At 40.7% G+C, this 20,318-nt stretch overlaps 1 protein-coding gene across 1 annotated transcript; it reads right to left on the bottom strand.

Moving 5' to 3' along the window:
• Positions 1–542: 542 nt before the first annotated feature.
• On the bottom strand, positions 543–2,811 carry LOC138885786 (uncharacterized). The gene is made up of 3 exons (XM_070166765.1): positions 2,361–2,811; positions 1,253–1,749; positions 543–764 (listed from the first exon to the last, which is right to left on the bottom strand). Exons 1-3 carry the CDS (start codon positions 2,809–2,811, stop codon positions 543–545), a joined length of 1,170 nt encoding a protein of 389 aa, XP_070022866.1.
• Between the last annotated feature and the right edge of the window lie 17,507 nt (positions 2,812–20,318).

Genomic DNA, 20,318 nt, shown 5'->3' with positions numbered 1-20,318 from the left:
CAGCTCCCAACATGTTCACATCGGCGAATAACCTCTCGAACTTTTCAATCAAATCTCTATCCATATCAACCACTGAACTGGGAGCCGTAGTCACTGGGCGCTTTCTGGTACCAGGCCTGACAAATGATCTGGAAAGACGTGGGACGGGCTTTGGAAGGGCCCATGCTCTCTGTTTCATTTTTCTGTCTCTTCTCACATCTGCGGCCATGGGCTTGAATCCCAGACCAAATGTATCCAAGTTTTTAGGAAGAGACACCGTCTGCATGATGCCCTGCAGAGATGCACCCAAACCCTTACCAGGTACAAAACCATTCTTCAGCATTTCGAAAGCTACCATGACTGACGCGGCAGTTACCTTAGGAACTAGAACGCATTTCCCCTCTGGAATTTTCTCAACTGACATTGTGTCAAAGACCCTGATAGACCCATGGCCCCTTGTCGTCCTCAACCTCAATAAACGGTACAATGGCATCACTATGAGCACACCGATTATCCTTACCGTGCACAACTATTTCCTGTCTATCCCATTCAAATTTGACCATCTAATGCAAGGTGGATGAGACCGCCTTGGCAGCATGGATCCAAGGTCGACCCAACAGTAGATTGTAGGAAATAGCCACATCCAGCACTTGGAATTCCATGGTAAATTCAACTGGCCCTATTGTCAGCTTGAGCATTATGTCCCCGACTGAATCTTTCCCTCCACTGTCGAATCCTCGGAAGCAGATACTGTTCTTGTGAATTCTTTCATCATCCACATTCAACTTGTTTAAAGTAGAGAAAGGGAAAATGTTTGCACTAGAACCATTGTTAACCAATACCCGAGTAACTACGGAATCTTCTCATTTCACTATAGGGTAAAGGTCTCTATTGTGCTTAGTGCCCTCCACGGGCAACTCATCATCAGAAAAAGTGACTCTGTTTACCTTAAATATCTTGCTAGCTATCTTTTCCAAGTGGTTTACTGAGATTTTGTTAGGAACGTGGGCCTCATTCAGAATTTTCATCAAATCCCGACGGTGCTCGTCTGAATGGATCAATAATGACAATAGTGAAATATGAGCAGGTGTCTTCCTCAACTGCTCCATAATGGAATAGTCCTGCACTTTCATCTTTCTCAAAAATTCCTCTACTTCTTCCTCGATCGCAGCTTTCTTCACAGCACTGGGTTATCTTTGGAGATCTTAACTTTTCTCAACTCTTTGGGGGCAAAGCATCTCCCCAATCGAGTCAAACCATGGGTCTCACAAACTTCTTCTTTAACCTTTTTACCTTTGTAATTCACTGTCACTCGTTCATAATTCCACGAGACAGCCTTGTTGTTGACTATTGGTAATTGGGTGACAGGTTTGATAATTACAGGATTTGTGCGAGCACCCTCCACAATTATGACAGGCTTGTTCGCCACCCCTAGCACCACCACTTTTGCTTTTTCTTGTTTCACTGCAACACCACTTGAAGACCCTTTCTTGACTACCGCAGATGGTTCATTATTTGCCCTGCTCAACCTGATCACTGATTTCTCACTTGTTGACTTTGCACTCGGCCTAACCTTGCTGGCCCGAATCATCATGACGGCCTGTGAAGGCTTCTTAGGCTTCCCTCCCCTATGCACTATCTCGATCATATTTATCTCATGATGGGCTAGCAACAGATTCTGGTTGATATTGGGCGCCTCCGGAGCTTGGACCTCAATCCAATTAGTATCAATGAGCTCTTGAATAGCTGTTTTCAATTGCCAGCATTTCTCTATGTCGTTCCCCAGAGCACCAGAACAATATTCACAACTCATAGAGTGATCAAGATTTCTCGGGGGAGGATTTGGCAGTTTTGGCTCGATCGGACTTAGCATACCCAATTGTCCCAACCTGTGGAACAAACTGGTATAGGATTCTCCCAATGGAGTGAAGGTTTTCTTCTTCTGCAACCTCTCATTCTTAAATGCTTGATTGGGCGAAAACCTGATCCAGGAAGGTTTCAGTAGGCTTGTGGGGCTGGATAGGCATTTTGTGGAGCTGGGTATGTATTTTGTGGGACTATCACACGCCATTGTGTGGGGGCAAGAGGTTGGTTGTATGCTTGGGCATGGTGGACAGAAAAATGGGGGTCTGGTGGTGGGTAGTAGTGTTGGAGTAGATTATAAAAAGTAAGAGGGTAGGTTTGGTTGTGGGGTCGAGGCTGGTTATAGTAATGTGATGGGGCCCTGGGTCCGAACCAAGCTCCTGACTCAATTGTTGCGACATCCTCTTTCTTCTTCTTTCCAATTTCTCCCCCAGTTCCACTTTGAATGGCCTGGGTGGTTGCCTTGATCGCCGAATAGCTCATGATTTTGTTTTTCTTGAGCCCTTCTTCTACCATACCTCCCATTTTTACCACTTCATTGAAGGACTTGCCTATAGTCAATACCAGATGTCCATAATAAGTAGGTTCTAAGGACTGCAAAAAATAATCCACCATTTCACTTTCTTTCATTGGAGGGTCAACCCTCGCTGCTTGCTCTCTCCAACGAAAACCATATTCTCTGAAACTTTCATTGTGCTTTTTCTCAAGTTTCGTCAAAGACAAATGATTCAGAATAATCTCGAGATTGTACTGGAAGTGACAAGCAAATGCCTGGGCTAGATCATCCCATGTGTACCATCTTCCGTGATCCTGCCGAGTATACCATTCCAGCGCTGAACCACTTAGACTCTGACTGAAATACGCCATTAACAGCTCATCTTTCCCGCCATCTCCTCTCATTTTTCTACAAAAACCTCTCAAATGCGCCACTGGATCACCGTTCCCATCATACAAATCAAACTTGGGCATCTTAAACCCTGCCGGCAATTGCACATCTGGAAATAGACATAGGTCTTTGTATGACACACTTACTTGACCTCCCAATCCATGCATGTCTCTGAATGACTATTCCAGGCTTTTAACTTTCCTAAACATCTCCTCCTGTTCGGGATTTTTAAACAGCTTTTCAATTTTCGCAGAGAGGTCAAAATGAGGAGTGTAGTAATAGGGTTCTGGAACCTTGAAAGTGGGCTCCGGAGGGTAATACTGGTTGTCATGAGTCTGGAACAGAGGCTCGCTGGAGGATCAGTGTAATGTAGCAGGTGGGGGTGCCACAAAAATAGGAGTAACTGGTGGAGGAGGGTATGGGACTTGTTTGGGTAGTGGAGCTTGTGATGTATGGGAAGTGGTGCTGTAGCATTGTTGGTAGAGGGGAAAGGTCGGAGATGAGTTCACAGTGGGAGGTTCCTGGGGCTGAGCCAATGGCGGGATAAAAGCAGGGTTGGCGGGGTAAACTGGCGGTGGGTGCCCTTTTGCCCATGCTTGGTACATTTCAGCCATCTGCTGTTTTAGCTTATACAACTCATCTTTCAGATTAACCTCTGATTCTTCCACCTCTATTGATGGATCGACAATACTTGCCTCAAGTTCCTGGTTGGCCATGTTCAGCTTGTTTTTGGACCGGGTGTTGTAGGAGTGAGTTGCCAGAATCCCAATACAAACTAACCACCTACCTGAACTGGAATTTTATCAATAACAAACTTGTTAGCGATTAGGGCTTTAACAGATAGGCAACCGCATATTTGAGGAGTGAATGCACCTAAGCAGTTAACTGTTTCTATTATGCATTTGATCAGTTGCTTGTGTCATCCCGGCTTTTCCTTATTTCCATTTGAAACTTCTCTTTTCTCTCTCTCTTTTTTTCTTTTTCATCTTGCCTTTCCTTGCTTGATCTCTCTTTGTTTTTATTCTCTCATGTCTCTTTCTTGTTTTTCCATTGTTTCCTTCTCACGGTTTCTTATTTTCTCTCTATTTTCCTTTTTTTCTCTCTCTTACTTTTCCTCTCTTTTCCTTTTCCCCTTTTTTTCATTTGGTTACGGTCGAATCCTATGGAGATTGACTACGTATCATGACCTCGCATGAATCAGACCAAGCGTAGTTCTGGGGATAAATGTAAAAATAAGTAATAAAATATTTTGGGATTTTCAAATTTTATATATATATAAATAAAAAGAAAATGCTTTGATTACAATGACTCAAAAACTAACAGACTCAAAAAGAAACTAACAAACTTTGATGAAAAGATGAAAATACAGACTTAAAAGTAAACTAACAGACTCCGATAAAAGTCGAAAACACAGACTCGAAAACAGACTAACAGACTCCAATGAAAATTATGAATACATCAATGCCTCAACTGCTCTTGGGGGCCGCGGGACATCATTCTGTCTCGCCACGGGCCTACACGCTAACTCCCCTTGGAGGTTTGTAGAGATCTTCCATTATCTGGAGGACAAAGGTCATCACAGTAGCAAAGAACATGGATCTAGTCATATCCTCACAACTACTGCACTTTATTGCGATGTAGTCGGCGATTCTTCTGACTCTCTCTCTTATGACACCCTTTTCTTGCAACGAACACCCAATCTGCTGGGCCCTGGCTTCCAAAGTTTGTTCGGCCACTTGATTCTATTCTTGGAGTTGTTGCAGGTCTCTTTCTAACTGTGCCATTGCTGTATAACAGTATTCTCTTTCACCCTTAAAGTCTTTCGCTTGCTTGATCATTTTGTTCTCAACGGTGATGACCCTTTTCTTCAACCCCACAACCTCATTGTCATATTTTTCCTTTAATTGCTTAACCAAGCGCTCTCGTTTCTCCGTATTTTTGGCCAGCTTTGTTCGAGCCCTTGCTAATTCGCCCTTTGCCTTATTCAAATCGAAGCCATACTCACTCACCTTCAGCCTAAGGTTCTTTATATGTTTTTCACCTTTTGCACTTCTGGCGGGATTTTCAGCTGCTATTTTTATTTCCCAAATCTGGGCTCGAAGGGTCTCATTTTCTTTGGCCAACTTTTTCTTTTCACCCTCATCCGCAGCGGCTTGCAAACCATTCTCGTTGAAGGTCCTTGACTTGCTTTTCCAGCTTGCTTATGGTAGCCCTATACTCATTTTCTTTGGCCAACCAATCGCATTGCGCTTGTGACGCCTCGACGAATTCTTGAAGATGGGATCTTTTGGCCGGTCTTCCAGACTCAACTTCCCTTTTATACCAAGCAGGGTATCTGAGTGAAACTTCACCTTTGGATAGATCACGCGCACAAGTATTTGCCGTCAAGTATTGACACTCGCTCCACATTTGGCGAACTGTTGCTTCATGGAATTGACCATCAGGACCAATCTCGACTGCCTGAGCACTAAGATCTTCATCTTTTGGAACTATTTGACATCTCCCCAACTATCTCAAAACCTGGTATGGAGCATAAGGTTGGATACTGTTGAGACCCATCAGGAGGAAGTAAGGCCCGGTAGCTGGCATGTATGTGATCTCATCTACAGGAAGTCATCCAAACATCCACTCTATTTGGTTTGCAGTGATGGAACGGAGGTGTGATACCCATTCTGTGACCCCTTCTGGCAAGCTGATCCCATCAACCCTTGTATAGAATTCCTCTATGCAGGTTTTCTCTGTCGACCCATAACTCATGAATTGAGGACGATGGCATAGATGTTCAATCATCCACATCTGCAGCAACAAGTTGCACCCCTCAAAAAAGTCTCCTCCTGCTTTGCAGGCTGTGAGAGCGCGGAAGATTTCAGCTACTATCATAGGTGCAAGGGTGCTTTTGTCCTGAGTAAGCAAAGTGTTGACCACCCCAGCTATCCGTATATCGATATTTCCATCTTTCCTAGGAAACACTAGAAATCCCAAGAAGACCACCATAAAATCAAAACACATGTGTTCTTCCCATTTTAGGCGATTCCCTTTGCTACAAATTTTGTTTTCTGGATTGTTAAACCCCTCTATATGACCGTATCTCTGGTATATAAACTACGGAGTGGAAAAACCGGCTGCCAAATCTGGGTTGTGGACCCCCTGCTTATCTTTAAGGAATCTAGGAATCTGTGCATAGCGACGACTCTTGGAGCAACCGGATACTTGTGTCTTAGAGGAACCTCGGTGCTCCCAATATATCCGGCTATTTCTTCCAAAGTTGGGGTGAGTTCAAAATCTGAGAAGTGAAACACGTTATGGGCTGGGTCCCAGAATGTAACCAATGCCTTTATGATGTCTCCTTTAGGCCTAATCTTCAACAACCCGGTGAGACCTCCCAAGTATTGATTGACCATATCTTGCCCTGATTTACCCAGATCATCCCACCACATATGCAGCTCCAAAGGGATTTTTTTCATGACTGTTATTGGCAAATTTTGACTCGTGCTCATTCTGCACATTTATTAGGGTGATTAAGCAAAATCGTGACTCATTGGACTCAATAAAAGTTAATTTTTCAAATTTTCATCTCAGAAATAAAACTCGAATTTGCAAATACGGCCTTTCAGCACTTCCCGGGAGAAGATTTTAAGGTTGTGCTTGCTAACCGGCCAACAATTCGGAAAAGAGACAAAATGTGGTTGTTCTTGCTAAAACATCCTTCTGGCATTCTTCTGGGGACATTCGGCTATTTTAGACAAAAATGGCATCACCCTGCTTATTTAAAATAAAAGAAAATTTTTGTTCTTTCTGGGCTACTTTTGCAAAAGGGAAGTTGGACCCGATAGGGGTTGCCTACGTATCCCACATCCGGTGAGAATCAAACTGGCGTAGCTCGGGCAATTTTGACAAAACAAAAACCAACTCTTTTTTTTCTTTTTTGTTTCAAAACAAAAGAAAAACAAATTTTAAAATTTCGGCAGAGTTTCAATATATTTTGGGACATCGGTTTTTCAAAACAGGAAATTATCTCCCTCAGCTTTCTCATTGACTTTCCCTAAGTTTTTCCCCTACAAGCCGGTCAACATGTAAATCCGAAGCAAATGAATGCACAAGTAGCAAGTAAGATGCATCAGGATGGTCTTTTCATTTCAGGTACACTTGTCCTAGACAGACCCAACCCCTGTGTTGAGTCTCCAAAGTCAAATGCACATGATGCAAACAAACGTTCCTACTAGGGATCCGGCATGAGGCTGAGTTATTCTAGGTTCAAAACCTGGGTATTTGTTCTAGACTTGTGTACCCGAGCGGACGACTCGAGCCGAGGAGGGGGCTACGTACCGGGAACCAAAAGGCCATCCGGCTTAGTAACATGTTCGAGTATCTTTCTTATTTCAAGGTATGACACTAACAGAATAAGGAGTCTCGACCAACGAACACGTCCCCGAAGATGAGAAGAGAGGGTTTCGTAGCAGTTTATATACAATTCAGATAATATTAGAGCGGTAAAAGCATTATTTAACATATTAGGCCCAAACATGTAATAAATCCAAATAATAAACAAAGCTAATTATAACAATTATTCTAAGCTCGAATTCTTGAACCCTGAACCAGAGGTTCTGGGTTCTTCTCCCCAGCAGAGTCGCATGTATGTGTCACACCTCCTTTTTACACACCCGAAGGCGATACAAAGGAGTTTTTCCAATTAAAGTGACAATCAAAACGAGATTTATTTATTATTAAATTTAGAGTCGCCACTTGGGATAATTATGGTGTCCCAAGTCACCGGTTCAAATCCCAAATCGAGGAAAAGATTGACTCTGTATTACAGTCCGTGAACACAGAAATCCAGGTAAGGAATTCTGTTAACCCGGGAGAAGGTATTAGGCATTCCCGAGTTCCGTGGTTCTAGAACGGTCGCTCAACTATTATTATTGGCCTATTATCTAATTTTAACACATGTTTTAGCCTATGGTTCAATTTTAACTTTATAATCGCTTTTATTTAATTTTAAGAAAAAATACGTCACATAAATGCACCCGCGGCTCTCGACATATTCTATCTAACATTGTTGAGATTTGGATTTGGGTCACATAAATGCGCACCCGAGTTTAAGAACGTAATTTATTAAAATAACGTGCCTAAAGAAACTATGCGTTAGCAACTTTGCGAGGGCCATGAAAATTCGCTAAATGGCACGCCTCGGTTTGTAAGGATAAACAAGATCAATTAAACGAGTGCCATGCAATTGAGATTTTTGTTTGGCATGGCACGCCCAATTCCAATTTTTTAAAGAGAATTCAAACTAAACTTTGGAGGGCCATAAGCTATTTGTGTTACCTAATAAAGCACACTTCCAATATATTTTTAAAAAGCCTAATTAATTAACTAAGGAAAATTTGCGGAACTTCTACCTGTTTAAACTAAGGGTTCTACCCTACAAGTTTACTAAAATGCAGTGCATTAGAAAATTAAAGGCCCAAAGGGAAGCTATTTCAAACATCACTGAACGGACCCCTTTTAAAATGTCTTCAAGCTTTGGGCTTAAACCAAGCCCAATTTCTGATAAAAAAAAAAGGCGCCCAAGGGTCTGATTATGATTATTCTTCAGTTGGGCCTGCGTTAAGCCCAGCTTCTAAGCTCCAAATTATCATGCCAATCAAGAATGCCACTCAACTGATACCGCAGGGAATGTGAAATCGAATTAGCAAGTTAGAATTATGATTTTAAACAATTGATACAAATTAATTAAACTAAAATTCTAATTTCATTTTTTCCAGCATGCGTTTGAATCAAGTCTGCTATGTGAAATGTCCAACAACAACCATACAAGCCATTGGGCTCAGCAGACAAGCCCAATGCATCCATCGTGCCACCCTCTCTTGAAAATGGCCCATAAATCTAAGTTTCCATGGACCAAAGACTTGCAAAAACCCAAAATTGGAAATCAAGACTTGAAATCAAGTCCTATCCAACACCAAGGCCTCAACAAGCTGTTAGCTCTCCAAACATTTCTAACATCCCATGCATTGATAACAAATAACAGTGGTTCATACTTGCAATTAATTTCTAAATTATTCTCACAACAAACATAGGAAATTTAAGCTCACTCAGACCATTTAAATGGCAGTTTTAACTATGAAAAATGCTGCAAAACTTTCCAAATTGCAAAGTAAGACCTCAAACTACAGGAACACTACCTTAACACACTCAAACAACCTTCCATTATAGCATGTCTGACAATCCACTCATATGATAGATCTCAATCCTTATTACAATGCCGGCATTCTGAATTTAAACCTCTATTCTAAATAGCCAACACAGCCTTAAACCAATAGCATGAACAAGCAAACCAACACATGCAAGAAAATTAAGTTACTATAGAGCTGGGGAATTTACTAACGTAAGATAACCAAATCTAGCAGTAATTACAACAAGAGAAAGTGTTTTCATTTAAATTCCAACTCAAGTTTCCAGATCTTTACACAGATTCAGTCAGGCTTCAATTCCATGACAGTTTCAAAGGCATACCTGGAAATTGCAAAGGAAAAAGAAGTGAAGGATCGACAGTAAACAGTAGAACAAAACCACAGCAGTATCAATGCAACAGTAACCTCGCAGCAGCTTGAAACCCAGACTTTAAACCCAAAATCAAACCATTTCCCAACCCAGGTGCAAGATGTGAAAGTTTTCAGAGATTTTAACTAATGAAGAAGATCAGAAACCTCTAGCTAATACAGAATTTGATCAGTTTTATCAAAGAAAACTGCTGGAAATTAGTGTAGTTTTCAGAATTTTTCAGCCTTTTTTGTTCTCTCAGAATTTTTCTCCTTTTTTTAAAAATAAATACTTCAATGCCAAGTAAAGGTGTCTTTATAGGCAAGGCATTAGGGCAGCCTAAAAGTGTTCAATTTTGCCCTTCTGTCCTTTTCTAATTTTGGTTTTTGCTTAGGAAACCTTAGAGTAAATTTTAGAGCTTCAAATTAGTCCCCTTTTCCAGCTTCCTAGAAGCTTCATAAGTTAGTTACTGAGAATTCCCTAAGCTAGACTATCCAAATTACCCCTTAATAACCTTGTTTTTACTGTAGGAAATCAAATAGGTCATGGGTCAAATGACCCAATGGTTAAACCAGGCATGGGCTCAAAAAATCGATTTGAATTTATTGGAACGAATTCTGAAACGAATTCAGAGCCCAAACAGCAAAATGAATCAAACCAAGATGAGCAAATTATGGTCAGCAGTAAGGAAGTGACTAAACAATTTCATCAAACTTAAAACCTAAACTAAAGGGCTAAATTTAAACTAAATGGCCAAACACACAAAGTGAACTCAGAAATTAATTAAGTTGTTGACAAACGAATTAAACAGACCAAGCAAGAAAATCGTGGAACAAAACTTGGAAAAAAAAGATTAAAAAGGAACAAAACAGACAATAATCAATCTTAGCTAAAAACTTGTCCAAATTTTAATTTATGTAATTGGAAAGAGAGAGAGAGAAGAAGAAAGGAAGCTAAGAATACAGAAGAATAAACAAAAGGAAGTAAAGAACTCACTGATTCAGGCTCGACCTCAGGACTGACCTTCCGATCTAAATCTCCATATAACGTTAATCGCTTGTCCTTTGTCAAGAACAAGCGAGTGACGCTATTTCGTGATAAAATCGGCCCTAAAACTCATGAGAAACATGGAGCATCAACCTTGCATGAATGAATTCGGCTTTGACTTCTAGGTGTCGAACCCTAGATTCAAAATTCGAAGAGTTTCAGCCATATTCGAGGGGAATGGAGTAAGGATTTGGGAAGAGGGGGTCTTGGTGGTTATGGGGTGTAATTTGGGTGGTGTTTTGGTAGTGGCGCCTCTGGGTTCGAGGCGGTGGAAAAGGGGGCGGCAGATTAGGGTTGGGGTTGTGTCTCTGAGAGTGAGTGGAGAGAGAGAGACGATGAAGGGGGGGTCTGGTTTAGACAGCCTTATACTAAAGGATCCCCAGTTCTCCGCCGTCTGATTAAACAAAATCAACGGCCCAGATCGAGGGGCTTTCAAAACGGGGTCGTTTGGTCTCAGCGTAGGTTTGGACCGGGTTGGGGAACGGGTCTAGGCTGAAATTAGGCGGGTATTTGGGAAAAATGACTTGGGCCGGAAATTTCAAACTTTTTGGCCCAAAAAATCTGATCCTCTTTAAATCCTATTTTTTCCTTTTCTTTTTTTTTAATTTCAAAATTCTTTTTCTTTTCTCAAAATAGAAATAAAACCTAGATTAAATCCTAAATCAAATTAATCCTACCACATTGAATTAATTAATTCTAACTAATAATTATCACAAATTAATCAAAATCCAAATTAAAGGAAAAACAACCAAAATTCAAAACTAAAATTAAAAGGTGCAAAAATAAGTTATCTTTTTGTGATTTTTCCATTTTTATAAAACAGCTAATTTTTTAATTAATCTAAGAAATATAAAATTAAGTCCTAAATTCAAATTGCAACAATTTTTGTATTTTTCATGAATTAAACAAAATAAACGTGCACAGACAAATGCAAGCAATTAGCAAAAATGCTACAAAAATCTACAAAAATGCAAACAATGGGGAAAATTTATTTTTCTTAAATTTATAGGAGTAATTCATATAGGAAAAAAATCACGTGCTCATAGTATGGACTGAAGACAGCACCCTTACTGCGGTCCAAGCACTCCGGTATGAGTATCTGCACACAGTGCAGAGTGTAGTATCAGCACAACTGACCCCATGTGCTGGTAAGTGCCTAGACTAACCTCGGCGAAGTAGTGAGTAGGCTAGGACCAGACTACCAAATAAACCTGTGCAGTTAAATCATATACAGAAAAACAATTAAAGCAGATAATTACAGTTAAAGATGGGATGGGGAAAACATGCTTCGGGGAATAACAGATAACAACAGAATATCAAGAGGAATATAAAGAAACCAAAATCCAATTACTAACAAGGATAAGGAAAACAAATGCAGAATTCACTTTCATTTCACATCTTGTTGCAGGCGTGCAACCCGGTCCCATTTCATGTATCTCGTTGCAGGCGTGCAACCCGATCCCATTTCATATATCTCGTTCATGCATGCGACCCGATCCCATTTAATATATATCTCGTTGCAGGCGTGCAACCCGCTCCCATTTCATATATCTCGTTGCAGGCGTGCAACCCGCTCCCATTTCATATATCTCGTTGCAGGTGTGCTACCCGCTCCCATTTCATATATCTCGTTGCAGGCGTGCAACCCGCTCCCCTTTCATATATCTTGTTGCAGGCGTGCAACCCGATCCCATTTCATATATCTCGTTACAGGCGTGCAACCCGCTCTCATTTCATATATCTTGTTGCAGGCGTGCAACCCGCTCTCATTTCATATATTTCCGTGGTGGCGTGTCACCCGATCCCAGTTACAAATCAACAACAATCACAAAAGAATCCCGGTAAGGGAATAAGAGCAATATAACAACATCTCGGCAAGGGAACAATAATATGACAATAACATCCCGGCAAGGGAACAATAATGATAATAACATGTGAAGTGCAGTAAACCACAACAAAGTCATAACAATTACAATACAAGACTCACGGGCATGCTTGACACCGACGTATAGATACTTGTCACCATGCCTATACGTCGTACTCCACAATTAACATGTAGCAAATAGGACTCGACTCCTAATCCCTCAAGCTAAGGTTAGACCAAACACTTACCTCGATACCACGAACACAATTCAAGCCTCAACTATCGCTTTACCCCTTGATTCCATCACCAATTCGCTCGTATCTAGCCACAAGTTACTTAATTACATCAATAAACGCTAAATGAATCAATTCTAATGTATGAAAATAAGTTTTCTAAAGTTTTACCCAAAAAGTCAAAAATCTCCCCCGGGCACACATGGTCAAAACCCGAGGTTCGAACCAAAACCCGATTACCCATTCCCCCACGAACTCAAATATATAATTTGTTTTGAAATCGGACCTCAAATCGAGGTCCAAATCCCCAATTTTTGAAAAACCTAGGTTCTACCCAAAACACCCAATTTCCCATGAAAATCATTGATTTTGAGTTGAAATCATATGAAACGATGTTAATGATTGAAGAAAACGAGTTAAAATTGACTTACAATCGATTTGGAAGAAGAGTTGTCTTTGAAAAATCGCTCAAGAGTGTTTTGGGTTTGAAAGAGTGTGAAAAATGAAAGATTTTCGGCTAAGTTATAAAATTGCAAGTTGCAGATGTCGCAATTGCGAACCCAGAAGTCTGTTACCTTCGCATTTGCAAACCCTGAGGAAAACCAGGCCTTTTCGCATTTGCAACTGTGCCTTCGCATTTGCGACCATTTCTTCGCATTTGCGAATAAGGCAGCCCAGGCCACTTCTCGCATTTGTGATACAATGCTCGCATTTGCGAGCTCGCAAATGCGAAGCCTGCAACATACTAGCAAATCCCTAAGTGAAATTTTCACTCTGTGGCCTATCCAAAACTCACCCGAGCCCTCAGGGCTCCAAACCAAACATGCACACCAACCTAAAAACATCATACGGACTTTCTCGTGCATTCAAATCACTCAAATAACATCTACAACTATGAATTTAGCATCAAAATCATGAAATTTCTTAAGAACTTCAAATTTTTCAATTTTCTCAAATACTATCCGATTCACGTCATCTCAAGTCCGTTTATTACCAACTTTCACAAACGTATCTTAAATCACATATAAGACCTGTACCGGGCGTCGGAACCAAAATAGGGGCCCGGTACCAATGGTTTCCAACATAAATTCTTTTCTTTACCTCATAATTAATTCAGCAAAACAATTTCTTTCAAAAATTCATTTCTCGGGCTTGAGGCCTCGGAATTCAATTTTGGGCATACGCCCAAGTCTCATATTTTCCTACGGACCCTCTGGGACCGTTAAATCATGGGTCCGGGTCCGTTTACCCATAATGTTGACCGAAGTCAATTCAAACTCATTTTAAAGGCAAAATTTATTATTTTTCACAGATTTTTACAAAATGGCTTTCCGACCACGCGTCCGGATTGCGTACACAAATCGAGGTGAGACAGAAAGAGATTTTTGAGGCCTCGAAATGCAAAATTTATTTTTAAAACAAGTGATGACCTTTTGGGTCATCACAATTACGTATATCTATTTATAATAATAATAATAATAGTTATTAAATTTTTATTTAGACTCTCATGTTTTAATAAGGATAAAACTTTGCATTACTTGTTAGACCTGCAATAAAAATTTCAGTTTCAATACAAGTTGGGGTTAAATATATTAATATTTAGATGAATCACAATCAGAAAATTACTTTGGGTAATAGATGTAATAGAAATGAAATGCAGATAATAAAGTTTTTCCCTGAAATAGAGTACTCTAAAGTTCAAGTGCACAAAAATATGAAACGACAACAATTTCCCACAATAGCTACATCAAGATGTTCTTCAAATTGAAAAATATGTTTCGATCACGATTCAGTAGATATATCATAAAAAATTATATTATCACTTACACTGCTATTGCAGAAAAAGAAAAAAGAAAGAGAAGAAGATTAATTAATTATAGAGAAAGTATCAATTCAATGTATAAGCACTACCTTGGCGCAATTTTTACATCTCGAAATTGTCATAACTTTTTTCTTCATTACGCAACTGCTCATAATAAAAATTATATATTCAGAACCCAAATATTTAAAGCAAAGCCTAAAAGTTTCTTAAAATAGAGCAAAAGACAAAAAGGCATCTTCGATGGCATAAATCACATAATTGTACAACTTTTACTTTGTTCGAAAGCACCAAAATCCCATACCTTTCCGGAGAACTCATAGAAGTGTTTGCTATGCTAACCTCCATTCCTAAATTTACTTTTTGTCACTAACCGGATTTTTCACCCATAGGAGTCGTGATAGCGCCTACTCGTGAAAGTTGGGCAAGCCAAGTGTTATAAATTCATTACCCTTTTTATTAAACCTTTTCAACAGTTCAATATAGTAGGTGATCAAATAGCGGAATAAATTAAATAACCAGAAATGTGGAAGACGAAAACTTAATAGTTTAACCAAACATTGTTACATTAATCTGAAATACAACACTACCCAGAATTTGGTGTCACAAAGTCACATACTATCTACGAATACTACAAACAGAGGTATGAAAGATAAATACAAAGCTATCTCTGAAATACATGAAAGAAACATAATGGAAAGATAGAAGGAGACGCTAAGGCCTGCGGACCCCTTCAGGACTACCTCGGGTGGCCTGTTGGACTGAAGACAGCAACCTCACTGCGGTTCCAAAGCTGCAGCACCGGGATCTACACACAGTGCAGAGTGTAGTATCACCACAACCGACTTCATATGCTAGTAAGTGCATAGCCTAACCTCGGCAAAGTAGTGACGAGGCTAGGACCAGACTACCAAATAAACTTGTGCAATTAAATCATATACAGCGGAAAAAATAAAAGCAGATATTTATAGTTAAAGATGGGAGGGGGAAAGCATGTTGCGGGGAGTATCAGATAACAACAGAATAACAATATAGGAAATGTAAAGAAACCAAAATTCAATTGCTAACAAGAATAAGGAAAAACAAACACAGTATTCACTCTCATTTCTTTGTTGTTGCAGGCGTGCCACCCGATCCCATTGCATATATTACCATGGCGGCGTGCCACCCGATCCTATTTCATATACTACCGTGGCGATGTGTCACCCGATCCCATTTCATATATTACCGTGGCGGCGTGCCACCCGATCCCATTTCATATATTACCGTGGCGGCGTGCCACCCGATCTCATTTCCAATTCAACATCAATCATGAAGGAATCCCGACAAGGGAAAAAGAGTATAACAATAACATCCCGGCAAGGGACACAATATCATAAATAATAACATCCCGGCAAGGGAATATCTTAAACAATAACATACCGACAAGGGAGACAATATCATAAACAATAACATCCTGGCAAGGGAACCAATAATGATAATCAACATATTAAGCATGAACAAATCGCAACGGAGTCACAACAATTACAATACGAAACTCACAGGCATGCTTGACACCGACATATACATACTCGTCACCATGCCTATACGTCGTACTCCACAATTAACACATAGCAAATAAGACACAACTCCTAATCCCTCAAGCTAAGGTTAGACCAAACACTTACCTCGATGCCACGAACACAATTCAAGCCTCAACTACCACTTTACCTCTTGTTTCCACCACCAATTCGCTTGTATCTAGCCACAATTTACTTAATGATATCAATAAATACTAAATAAATCAATTCTAATGCATGAAAATAGGTTTTATAAAGATTTCCCCAAAAAGAAAAAAATTAACCCCGGGCCCACATGGTCAAAACCCGAGGTCCAAACCAAAACCTGATTACCCATTCACTCACGAACCCAAATATATAATTTGTTTTAAAATCGAACCTCAAATCGAGGTTCAAATCCCCAAAATTCGAAAATCCTAAGGTCTACACAAAACACCCAATTTTCCCCATGAAAACCCTTGATTTTGAGTTGAAATCATGTAAAAAGATATTATAGATTAAAGAAAATGAGCTAGAAATGACTTACAATCGATTTAGAAGAGTAGTTTCCTTTGAAAAATCACCCAAAGATGTTTAGGTTTTGAGAAAGTTTGAAAAATGATAGATTTTCGGCTAAGTTATGATTTACACAGGTTCAGATATCACAATTGGGATGATATGTTCGCAAATGCAAACTCACAATTGCAAAGGATGCCTATCTCTACTTTATTCGCAAATGCGAACCATTGTTCGCAAATGCGATGCCTGCTAAGGTCGCAATTGTGACATAACCTTCGCAATTGCTAAGGTTCCCTAACCAGCCCAGTTTTCACAAATGCGATGGGTGTTCGCAAATGCGAGCTTGCAATTGCGAAGCCTGTAGACCTGCAACACACATCAGTTTTTCCTAAGTTCAAAACACTCTGTGGCCTATCCAAAACTCACCCGAGACCTCGGGGCTCCAAATAAAACATGCATGTAAGTCCAAAAATATCATACGGACTTGCTCGTATGATCAAATCATCAAAATAACATCAATAACTATGGATTTAGCATCAAAATCAAAGAAACATTTCATGAACTCTTAATTTCCATTTTTAACAACCGATGGTCTGATTCACGTCTTATCAAGTCCGTTTCTTACCAAATTTTACATGCTCAACTTAAATACCATATAAGACCTGTACCGGGCTCCGAAACCAAAATACGGGCCTGATACCATCAAATTCGAATACATTCAAACTTCCAAAAACTCTTAAAGTTTCAGTTAAACAATTTTCTTCAAAAATTTATTTCTCGGGCTTGGGACCTCGGAATTCGATTCCAAGCCTACGCCCAAGTCCCATATTTTCCTACGGACCGTCGAATCTCGGGTTCGGGTTCGTTTACCCAAAATATTGACCAAAATTAACTTAAATTCATTTTAAAAGCAAAATTTATCATTTTTCACAAATCTTCACATAATGGCTTTCTGAATACACGTCCGAACTATGTACGCAAATTGAGGTGAGACAAGAAGGAGGTTTTAAGGCCTTAGAACACAGAATTTATTTCCAAAACAAGTGATGACCTTTTGGTTCATCACATTATCCACCTCTAAAACACTCGTTCGTCCTCGAACAGATATAAGAAGGAAGTACCTGAGTCGGAGAAAAGATGGGGATATCGGCTCCGCATATCGGACTCGGACTCCTAGGTCGCTGCCTCAATAGGCTGACCTCTCCACTGAACACGAACAGAAGGGAAACTCTTCGATCTCAACTGACAAACCTGCCGGTCTATAATAGCTATTGGCTCCTCCTCATAGGACAAGAACTTGTCCAATTGGACAGTGCTGAAGTCTAACACGTGGGATGGATCGATGTGATACTTCCGAAGCATGGACACATGAAACACTGGATGCACGGCTGATAAACTCGGCGGCAATGCAAGTCTATAAGCCACATCTCCCACTCCATAAAGAATCTCAAACGGGACAATGAATCTAGGGCTAAGCTTGCCCTTCTTCCCAAACCTCATCACGCCCTTTATAGGCGACACCCGAAGCAACACCCGCTCGCCGACCATGAATGCCACTTCATGAACCTTACGGTCAGCATAACTCTTTTGCATGGACTGAGCTGTAGAAAGCCTATCTTGAATGATCCTGACCTTGTCCAAGGCATCCTATACTAGATTCGTACCCAACAACCGAGCCTCTCCTGGCTCAAACCATCCAACCGGCGACCGACACTGCCTACCATATAAGCCTCATAAAGAGCCATCTAGATGCTCGACTGGTAGCTGTTGTTATAGGCAAACTCTTCTAAAGGCAATAACTGATCGCACGAGCCTCCAAAGTCAATGACACAAGCTCAAAGGATATCCTCCAAAATCTGAATAGTACGCTCGGACTGCCCGTCCATCTGAGGATGAAACGCTGTGCTCAACTCGACCCATGTGCCCAACTCACGCTAACTGCTCTCCAGAAATGTGAGCTAAACTGCGTACCTCGATTTGAAATAATAGACACGGGCACACCATGATGACGAACAATCTCCTGGATATAGATCTCAGCTAACCTCTCGGAAGAATAGGAGACTGCCATAGGAATGAAATGCGCTGACTTGGTCAGCCTATCAACAATAACCCACACTGTATCAAACTTCCTCTGAGTCCGTGGGAGTCCAACAACGAAGTCCATAGTGATACGCTCCCACTTTCACTCAGGAATCTCAATCTTCTGGAACAAACCACCAGGCCTCTGATGCTCGTACTTTACCTGCTGACAATTCAAACATTGAGCCACATATGAAACAATATCCTTATTCATCCTCCTCCACCAATAATATTGTCACAAATCCTGATACATCTTAGCGGTGCCCGGATGAATAGAGTACCGGGAACTGTGGGCCTCCTCTAGAATCAACTCTCGAAGACCATCCACATTAGGCACATAAACTCGAACCTGCAGCCTCAAAACTCCATCATCTCCTAATGTAACCTGCTTGGCACCGCCGTACTGCACCATGTCCCTAAGGATACACAAATGAGGATCATCATACTGCTGATCTCGGATACGCTCCAATAAAGAAGAACGAGCGACTATGCAAGCTAATACTCGGCTGGGCTCAGAAACATCCAACCTCATGAACTGATTGGCCAAATCCTGAGCATCCAAAGCAAGCGGTCTCTCACCGACCAGAATATATGCAAGACTGCCCATACTGGCTGACTTCCTACTCAAAGCATCGGCCACCACATTAGCTTTTCCCGGATGGTATAAGATGGTGATATCATAGTCTTTCAATAGCTCTAACCGCCTTCTCTGCCTCAAATTTAGCTCCTTCTGCTTCAACAGGTATTGCAAACTCTTGTGATCCGTAAACACCTCACATGACACGCCATATAGATAGTGCCTCCAAATTTTCAACGCGTGAACAATGTCTGCTAACTCCAAATCATGAACTGGATAATTCTTCTCATGAATCTTCAACTGCCGCAAAGCATAAACAATGACCTTGCCATCCTACATCAACACCTCACCAAGTCCAATAAGAGATGTGTCACAATAAACTGTATATGGCCATGAACCTGTGGGCAAAACCAATACTGGTGTCGTAGTCAAAGCTATCTTGAGCTTCTAAAAACTTGCCTTACACTCGTCTGACCACCTGAACTAGGCACCCTTCTGGGTCAACTTGGTCATTGGGGCTGCAATAAATGAAAACCCCTCCATAAACTGACGGTAATAACCTGCCAAACCCGAGAAACTCTGGATCTCTGTAGCTGATGTGGGTCTAGGCCAGTTCTTGACTGCCTCTATCTTCTTCGGATCTACTTGAATACCCTCTACTGATACAACATGACCCAAGAATGTAACTGAACTCAACCAAAACTCATACTTCTAAAACATAGCATATAACTAGCTATCTCTCAAAGTCTGAAGAACCACTCTCAGATGCTGCTTATGCTCCTCCCGGCTGCTGGAATAGATCAAAATATCATCAATGAAGACTATCACAAACGAATCCAAGTAAGGCTTGAACACTCAGTTCATCAAATTCATAAAAGTTGTTGGGGCATTTGTTAACCCAAGTGACATCACCAAGAACTCATAATGCTCGTACCGAATGCGAAAAGCTGTCTTAGGGACATCGGATGCCCTAATCCTCAACTGATGGTAGCCAGATCTTAAGTCAATCTTCTAAAATACCTTAGCACCCTGAAGCTGATCAAACAAATCATCAATCCTCAGCAATGGATACTTATTCTTGATTGTAACCTTGTTCAACTGCTGGTAATCTATACACATTCTCATCAATCCGTCCTTCTTCTTAACAAACAACACCGGTGCACCCCAAGGCAAGACACTAAGCCTAATAAAGCCTTTATTAAGCAAGTCTTGCAACTGCTCCTTTAATTCCTTCAACTCAGGCGGGGCCAAATGATACTGCAGAATAGAAATGGGCTGAGTGCCAGGAGCCAAATCAATGCAGAAGTCAATATCCTTGTCGGGTGGCATACCCGGTAGGTCTGAAGGAAATACCCCAGGAAACTCACAAAA

The sequence above is a fragment of the Nicotiana sylvestris genome, chromosome 2, assembly GCF_000393655.2.
Source record: "Nicotiana sylvestris chromosome 2, ASM39365v2, whole genome shotgun sequence".
Lineage (NCBI taxonomy): Eukaryota > Viridiplantae > Streptophyta > Magnoliopsida > Solanales > Solanaceae > Nicotiana > Nicotiana sylvestris.
This window is presented reverse-complemented; position numbering and strand designations above follow the sequence as displayed.

Bases quoted from the DNA above. Each gene is read 5' to 3' on its own strand.
- LOC138885786 (XM_070166765.1), bottom strand. From the start codon at position 2,811: ATGCCCAAGTTTGATTTGTATGATGGGAACGGTGATCCAGTGGCGCAT. The intron at 1,750-2,360 runs GTATGGTAGAAG...GGAACGACATAG, and splicing joins TGAAGTGGTAAAAATGGGAG to AGAAATGCTGGCAATTGAAA. The intron at 765-1,252 runs GTTTGTGAGACC...ACTTTAAACAAG, and splicing joins GTAAAAAGGTTAAAGAAGAA to TTGAATGTGGATGATGAAAG.